A 9,621-nucleotide genomic window follows, 5' to 3' on the forward strand; every position below is an offset into this window, starting at 1 on the left:
CGCGCTATCTCAGAGTTTCAACAATTTTAGATAGGAAGAGTGTATTTCAAGGTCATGTTTGTGAAGTAAAGAGTAAAGAAGAAGTAAAGTATGTGTCATTTGAAGTTTTATGATTTTTAATAATTTTTACTCATTTTAGTGCATTTATGGAGTTGTTGCTTGAAAACAAGAAGATTGCTAATGCGACACATAAACGCGCTATCTCAGAGTTTTTGTTGCCTAATAATGTTGTGCTACAGGTATTCATTTTTCTTGATATTTAATACTGATTTAACTCTTAACCAGTTGCATCACAAAAAATCACATACATAGGTGCATTGAGTCAGATGACCCATGAAATTAGGTTGAAATTAGTCATATGATGATAAATACATTGTACTAGTATTAGTATTAGTACACATTCTAAATATTGCATTTTGTTGTCAGTGTTGATAAAATCTGTATTTTAGGATTGTGATGATGACGGAGAAAACAAAGCCTCATCTAGAGTTTTAGAATTACTACAAACATTAAAACTTAATAATGTTATGGTTGTAATTTCAAGATGGTAAGACAGTGTAATTTATTTTTAATGTATTCATAAACAGTTAACAGAAAGAGTTTGTACAAAAATACTCATTTTTGATTCGTAGAAAGCAGCTAAAGCAGCTTAATTTGTTTGATAGACCTCTAGAGTCATTTTGTACCTAAGAGCAACCAATATTTAGCTGTAGTTTAAAGGAGTTTTATGTTCCTATCTTCTTATGGTATTATGTTGATGCCAGATCAGAGGTTGTATGAATAGTAAAAACAATTCATACAACCACAACAACAACATCAACTAAATGAGGTGATAAAAACTTTTGAAAAATATTCATAAATTTTTAGAATATGACTGTTAATTGAAAGCAAAAAAACTAGGTAACAAGCATTTTAAAACAGCTCTACATTGCTTATGCAATAAAAACCTTTTAAATGTACGCAAACTAATGACCACATTTGCATATGACACAAAATGGTACCAGTGGGTTTATCTTCGAACAAATATTGCTGTTCCTTGTTCTTCTATTTTCTTGCATCTTTGAAAGAAACAACCCAGTTGTTTCTTTCTTTGTATCAGGATATAAGTACCCAATGAATTTTTGGCTGCAGATTTTAGAGTCCTTCTTGCAGTCTGTTCACACATGCATACTCAGCTATCACTGTGAGCGACCGGAGGTTACTATGTCCACCCCCGCATTAACTTTAATAATGTCTGCTGTAGCTGCAGATGAAGCGTCACAAAAAAGCAATTTTAGACAACGGCCTATGAACCTTGTAAACAATGTTCCTTTATATGATTTTTTAAGATTTCTAATTCAGGAATCTAATCTAATGACTGATACTGATAGTATTCTCTTTTAGGTATGGTGGTATTCAGCTGGGTCCAGATAGATTTAGGCATATTAACAATGCTGCTCGACAAGCACTAGTGGAAGCAGGGTTTGTAAAGTCGTAGGATAAATAATAAATTTTTCGTACAAATGTTGTTTTTATCACCCAGCTATTCTTAAAATGTATTGAATTAAAAAAGAAGTAAATTAGTCCCAACTTTGCCTACTATTAAAATACTTCAAAAAGTTTATAAATAAATGTTTAGTACTGCCGTTCTTTCTATTACTATGAAAAAACAAAAATAAATTCCCAAATCTGTATCTAGTAATTTTAATTTTATTGCTGTGTGATAGCAATTCCAGAATTTTCTATGGCCATGATCATTGGCGTGTATTTTTGTGACAGTCCAACCAACAATAATGAACTTATTCACTTATTGCTAATAGAAGCAGTTTTCAAACTGTAATAAACTAATTTTTTGGGTAAATCCAAAGTCTCCAAACATGGATTTCAATTTCTGCCATAATTCCACTGTTGTATTGATTCCTTTATGTTAACATAAAGCGATGCTTCTATTGTGAAAATAAATTTTGCTTTGGTATCATGTTCTGCTACTATTTCCATGATGCAATTTGATAATCCTTTTAACAGTAACAACTTTTCAACTGCAAACACCCAATCAATTAATATAATTTTACCAATATAATTTTCTCGTCCTTTTAATTTAGGAACATTTATTATAGAATTGCTGGTCATTCTTTTGCAATCACGGCAACTTAACAAAAAACTGAACATATGTTTTTCTCCTAATCTGGGCACATAACCTCTTATAATGAGATGACAGATGCACAGACTAAACTTTATTTTGTTGTAATAGACAGAACACAATGTTTACAATAGATAGGGCTACATGTTACTATACGCGCTATCTCAGAGTAAAATGAGCGGTTCTAATTTATATAAACTATTTTTTTACAACTTCAAAAATGAAGCCTACAGAAAGATGCTTACTCGATGAACTAGAACAACTGTAGAGAATTTCCAGACACAGAGAAAAGAAGAAGGAGGATACGCAAAAGATAAAAACGAAACCACTTAAATAAGGAACTTAAATATATTGAAAAACCTTAACAGAGAGAGCATTCTATAAGAAGGTTAACATCAACAGAAAAGAATTCAAGGCAACCACAAGACAATGCAGAAGTCAGAATGGCGATCTATTAACAACAAAAAAAGATGTATTGAGTAGATGGGTGAAATATTTTAACCAGGCAATTAATATGGAGAAACAAGAAAAAAACCTGGAAGACGAAAGAGATGATATAAGGGGAACAGACGAGAGGGAAGAGGAACCATCAACGATTCTTGAAGTTAAAGATGCAGTTAAAAACTAGCCAAAAACAAATCACCCAGAATAGATAATTTTCCAGCTGAACTATATAAAAAAAGGTGGCCACGATACCATTATGGCATTACAGTAGCTTATAAAAAAAATATGGACACAGAAATCCCTCCTCAATGATTGGAATGTTGGGATACTTTGCACCATACACAAAAAAGGATATATCTTTGAATGCTCTAACCACAGAGGAATTGCGCTTATGGCACCATATGTGGAACGGATAGTAGGAAAATACCAGGCTGGTTTCAGAGGTGGTAAATCGACAATTTATCAGATTACAACCCTGAAACAAGTTTTAGAAAAAACACTGAAATATGGTATTGATACTCATCACATATTTATAGACTACAAAGCAGCCTACGACTCTGTGAATAGAAGAGAAATGTTCAAAGGAATGAAAGAGCTAGTTCTTGAAAAATTTAAATGTAGAGTACGAATTCAGGAGGAACTGTCCGAACCTTTTAAAACAAATAACGGGCTGAGCTAGGGAGACCCTCTCTCCTGTATACTGTTTAATCTGGTTCTGGAAAAATTAATACGTAAGTCACATATCAAAACTATTGGTTAAATATATAATAAATCAGTGCAAATCTTTACCTATACTGATGATATCAATATTGTTGGGACAACGGAAAACGGTGTACGAGAGGCCTATGTAGCATTAAAAGAATCAGCTACAAAAGTGGGTTTAATAATAAACACCAACAAAACGAAGTATATGAAAATAAGCACGCAACCACAAATCCTACGACCACTTGTTATAAAAAACGCCATCGATCAGTGAACGAATTTGTATACCTGGGAGGGCTCCTTAACACTGAAAATAATACTACCGCAAAGATAAACCGCAGAATTTGCATGGCCAGCAGATGCTATTTTGGGCTCAATCTCCTTAAATCCATAATTATATTGAGAAGTGAAACCGCGAGTGAAGTGAGAGATGTAGTTCTTAATGATTTAAAATCATTTATTAAAGTGAAAGTCGAAAATCTGTGGCAAAACCAGTGGGACAGTTCAACCTCAAAACTTCGCGAAGTAAAAACGTTTGTAAAACCGTGGAAATCTCAAATTCCCAACAGAACTCACCAAGTCATTGTTACTCGTCTCCGTCTAGGACATACCCGACTTACCCACGGACACATAATTGGTTACACTAATTCCACATTATGTGAAAATTGTAATACCCCACTAAGTGTTAAGCATGTACTTGTAGAGTGCCCAAGATAGCAGTTACAGAGACAGAACAACCACATCTTCGGATCAACAAATGAAATCTTGGGAAAAAATTGTAAAATTGAACATCTGGTAAAATTCCTTAAAGATATCAATGTATTATAACAAAATTTAACATTTGTAAATAAATTAGTTTATGTATATGTATATATGTTGCTAATAACCCCAGAGGTTGATGCGACTATTTTGTAAAATAAAAAAAATTATATCGAGAAATACAAAAATAATACGCCCAGTCCTAACATATGATTCAGAGACCTGGACTCTAACAAACAGTAATGAAAACATGTTAGGATGTTTCGAAAGAAAAGTACTAAGGCGAACCTATGGAGCAGTGAATGACAATGGAGTGTGGAGAAGACGATACAACTTCAAACTTTATAGAATATACCAGGAACCTGATATCGTAAAACATATTAAGATAGGACGTCTGAGGTGGATAGGGCATGTAATGCGAATGGAACAAAATAACCCAGCTAGAAAAACGCTCCTTGATAGACCCATTGGCCAGAGAAGAAGAGGAAGACCTAGAACAAGGTTCCTTGATAACATCGATGAAGTCATGAGAAATATGGGAATGCGTGCTTGTCGGAGAAAGGCGATGGATAGGGACGACTGGAGAGAAATTCTTGAGGAGGCTAGGACCCACGACCTAGCCTCCAACCAGATCCTTCTACATTATGCTAAGGAATTTGCCAATTCTGTACTAATTGAAGACCCTGGTGCAAGAAGGGGATAAGTACCAAATTCTGCAAAAGCGAGATAGGTGCTTATTTAGGTTGAAAAAGTAACTGTTCTTGCCTGGCGCAAGTATAGGATATGTACAGGTAATAGATACTGAAATTATAAGAGCAAACTACTTATTCCCTGGTATGGTCTGGTGCAAGAACGTAATAAAAAATGTGTAACTTATCCCGTTCTTGCACCAAATTTTGAATTAATTTTTATATTTGTGTTATTCCGTCCCACTATTACACCGGTGGCTTGCCGCGATTGGGTGAAAGTACCGGTATCTGCCCGAGCCACGAACGCGATTTAAGTCACGTAGTCACCGACAAACTGTTGGAGAGTTAACATAGTGCGAGAGGTACGGTTTAGTAAAATATCGAGAATTTTTTTATTATTACTAGATCATAGGATATTATTATGAGTTCAAATAGTGAGGATGAACCATTTCGAAGTTCAGGCAGCGAGTTTCTGCCTTCGAATGATTCTGGTGCATCTGAAAATAGTTTATATGAGGAAAAGGAGTCCGCTGATAAAGAGGCTGCAAATAATAAACATGGACGAAAGAAAACAAGATATCCCAAGAGCTGGAAAAGAAATGTGCAGAAAATAAAAAGAGCTAGAGGTGAAGCTTATAAATCTACGACAACGGGAAAAGTGGTACCAAAAAGGAAACAAGGCGATGATTGCAAATGTAGTAAGAAATGCATAGAAAAACTTTCAGAAACCGAAAAGCAGGAAATAATATCGGTTTTTAATAGTATTTCAAGTCAAGAAAAACAAGACTCTTATTTGTCAAGTTTGATACAGGTTTCGCAGATTACTCGACGGCGCAAAATTGAAGGAGATCCAAAATTAATAAGGAACTATACCTATAAGTATAAGGTAATATTTTTTTAATATTCTTAATTTTATTTTGTGTATTGTCGGCGGTGATAGCCTAGCGGTGATAGCCTAGTCCCATTTAAAATACATTGTTACTTCACGCACACTTTAAACACTTCACGCGCTGCTATCTATAATGACAGTTTTCACAAACTAAAAACTTATACATAATGTGACATAGAGTAGATAAACATAAGTACAAAATAGTTATTTTACGCGATGTATAGCACTCGCTCCGCCTGTCCCTCGTGCTCTAAATATCGCGTGTGTTCGCAAAAAGCATACTTCACGAACTGTTTCATACAATATTTTATCTACTCTACGATAAACAAATAAACAAACTGTAACTCTTCGTCACTGAAATTCATTTCTATTCTACAATTTTTAGAACTTTGGCATTTAAAAATTCTAACTTCTTTTAAACCACAAAACTGTCAAAACTGTTGTCGTAATTTATTGCTCATTATGGCATCACCATGACAACGCGAAAGTTAAGGATATTTGATTATATAAAAGTATGTCAAAAACAGTGCGAACAAGTAAGTCCCATTTAAAATACATTGTTACTTCACGCACATTTTAAACACTTCACGCACTGCTATCTATAATGACAGTTTTCACAAACTAAAAACTTATACATAATGTGACATAGAGTAGATAAAAAATTTGTGTATCTGCAAACTTTTAAAAATGCTCTGACATTTTTGTGTTGAGTATTTTTGAAGTTTTTAAGGTAAAAATTTTTTTTCAGTTACGAAAAGGTGCTTTTGAGTTAAATGTTTGCAAGATGGCATTGTGCCTTCTTCATGGTATAGGAAAAAGACGTCTGGAGCGTATCGCAACCCACTTGTCTACAAACATTACACCTGTTCAGGATAAAAGAGGTCGTCATTCAAGTAGGCCTAATTTAATTCCCGAAGATTTAAGAGGGCAAGTACGCGATCACATCAACAGCTTTCCAAAACGCATTTCCCATTATACTCGAAACAAAAACGATAAATATTATTTGTCAAGTGATTTAAATATTTCAATTATGTATGATTTATATTTGAAAAAGTATGAACCTGATATACATCAATTAAAACAAGACCATCTTCCATACAAACCAAAAATATCGTATGATTTTTACGGGCGATACTTTCGTGAGAACTTTAATATTAGTTTTGGTGCTGCACGGAAGGACACTTGCAAAAAATGTGATATTTTAAACAATAAAATGCAGAGTGCTGATTCAGAAGAAGAAAAGAAATCATTCGAATTACAAAAGAATGTACATCTTCGAAAATCTGAAGTGTTCTACAACGAGCTAAAAGAGAAGTCAAAAGAAGCACAAGAAAATGATGACATTGAAGTTTTGTGCTTCGATTTCCAACAAAACATGCTCCTTCCGAAAGTACCTTCAGGAGATGCCTTTTTTTGAGGCAGTTATGGGTACATAACTTCTGTATACATTCTGCGAAAAACAAGACTGGACATTTCTTTATGTATGATGAAAGTATTGCTAAAAAAGGATCAAATGATGTGTTAAGCTTTTTACATTACTATTTTAAAAATATTTTAAATCCAAATGTCAAAACATTATATTTATTTAGCGATAACTGTTGCGCGCAAAATAAAAATAATACTTTGGTTAGGTTTTTAGTTGCATTATGTCAGGAGGGAAAATTTGATACCATAATTCATCGTTTTCCTGAGCCGGGACATAGCTTCCTTCCCTGCGATCGCTACTTCGGAATAATTGAAAAAAAGAAGAAATGCATTGAGAGGATTTTCTTACCACAGGAGTATATGAATATAGTTAAATCATCATCAAAAAACTTTTTTGTTGTTCCTGTAACTCAGGACATAATCTATAACTATGTCGAAAGTTTAAAAGATTATTTTCTTCCGGTGCCGAAATCTGTCTGTAAAGGAAAGTTTACTATTTCTACATATCGTGTATTTAAATACACAAAAAACTTAAATGGCGTTGAAGTTAGTCAGACTGCTAGTGCCCCTTTCTTTACACATTTTACCATGCTTAAAAATAACTCAAAACCAAATTTAACTTTAATGTCAAAATGTTACGAAAATGCTTTGCGTATTAAGCATGCAAAATATCAAAATGTTATGTTGTTAGCTAATGAATATGTCGGAAAGAACGAAATGTATTTTTATCAATCTCTTACATCAGACAAAGATACATTAGAAGAGATAGACGTTGATTCAGATATCACGGATACACATAGCTCTGTCGATGATGAGTCTGATTAATTAATTTTATTTTATTAAAACGTTTATAATGGATACCTGTTTGTATAAGAAATAGACTTTCTGTTAAAATTTGCGTTGCTTTATTTTATATTCATTTTTATTAATAAGTAGTTCACATTTAATAATAAAGTATTTCTTCTGAAAATGGGTTTTAATGTAACTTATCCCCTTTTTGCACCTGCTGTAAACTACAGTACAAAAAAGGCTTAAACTTATCCTATTATTGCACCAAATTTTTGTTTCCTTAATAGCATTGTTGTTTGGCTGTAGAATGGCGGCAAAATCATATTTATCTGTTGTATTAGTTCGGTCCTACTTCATGAACAACATAAATTTTAAATTAAAAAATAAAACTTTATTTGCTTCTCCCTTAAAATTTACATATTGTTACTTCTTGCATCAGGGTCTTCAATTTGTTTGTTAGGATAATGGCTATTCCAATATTAAGCCATATTATGACATGTTCGAGTTTAATAAAATACGCAATAATAAAGAATACTTTATTTCCTTCAGATATTAAATTAGCGGTAATATTAACGTGCTAACTAAATAAGTGTATATATACTGTATTGTAATTAAATGTTAACTTGCATTAAACGACTTGTTTCTGGTACAAAACACGAGTCTTTTTGATATTTTTATAACTACATCGAACACTTTTGAGCAAAAAAATATATAAACAAGTGCGAAAAAAACTGAAAAACTAACGAAAAGAGCGACAAATGATTAAGAATTTGTGGAATGTTCATAATGTGATATTGAATTTGTGAAATTTTTCAAAATATATTAGTAACTTTAATTTAAACGAAAATTAAAATATACATTAATTTGGTACCAACCAGAACCCATAAAAGGGTGTTTAAATTTGATTAGTGTCTAAAAATAAACTATCGGTCATTTTTACAGCTATTAATGTCACTTTCTGGTCCTCAAACTTAGTTAGCTGGTAATTTTTCTTAGGCCCAGACGTGGTCGCCATTTTGAGGAAGGGTTAGTATGTCGCCTTTTGGTTAAATCTTGAATCATCGACGTTATGTTATTTTTAATTTTTATAACATTAAAATGTAAATCAAGTAAGTAAGGATATCACACGTTTGTTATTTACCACAGTCAAAATGTTGCCCCTTTTAACCATTAAATAAAGTGGGATTACTTACTTCCAGGTTTCACTGATGATGGTCTGAAAACATTTTTGAAAATTGTATTTCTTCTGAATATTTTCATAATTTTATTAATTTTACAAATACAGTATACTCTCTCTATAACGAACACGGTTATTACGAGGTTTCGCTTATAACCAGATACATTAGATGTCCCGTGAAATTTTTATTGAACTATAATCCTCTATAGCGAGGCAAATTTGGTTATAACGAAAGAAATAAAGATCCAAAAACGTGTTTTCTTACTATTTTGGCCCGGCCGTGGATATAAATAAATACCTTTTTAAACGGCCTCTCAATAAACTTAACTGCCGCCCGCAATAAACTTCTTTACAATGAATAAATACGACTGTTTCACAACTTTAGAAAATATGATAGATAGAATGATACTGGACAATTTAAAGCAGTCAAAAATGACAGACTTCTTAAAATTGCAGAAGCAATAGTTTATGTTATCCTTGAAAATACGCTTTATACATTATGTAGTTGAAGAAAAAGAATGTAAGTACAGATTTTTTGTTTTAACGTATATCATTGACAATAAAAGTAAACAACTCTTTTTTTGTTGTAATGTATTTCATTGACAATAAAAACTCTGAGATAGCGCGT

The 9,621-nt window shown here is 32.8% G+C and overlaps 1 protein-coding gene across 1 annotated transcript; it reads left to right on the forward strand.

The window, feature by feature from the left end:
- Nucleotides 1–8: 8 nt before the first annotated feature.
- Nucleotides 9–1,659, forward strand: LOC140432280 (protein IMPACT-B-like; the record flags this gene model as incomplete). Its single annotated transcript, XM_072520089.1, has 4 exons — nucleotides 9–88; nucleotides 140–239; nucleotides 450–547; nucleotides 1,384–1,659. Coding segments are annotated over 4 exons (372 nt in total), but the record flags the coding sequence as incomplete, so codon positions are not given.
- Between the last annotated feature and the right edge of the window lie 7,962 nt (nucleotides 1,660–9,621).

Source organism: Diabrotica undecimpunctata, unplaced genomic scaffold (assembly GCF_040954645.1).
Source record: "Diabrotica undecimpunctata isolate CICGRU unplaced genomic scaffold, icDiaUnde3 ctg00003506.1, whole genome shotgun sequence".
Lineage (NCBI taxonomy): Eukaryota > Metazoa > Arthropoda > Insecta > Coleoptera > Chrysomelidae > Diabrotica > Diabrotica undecimpunctata.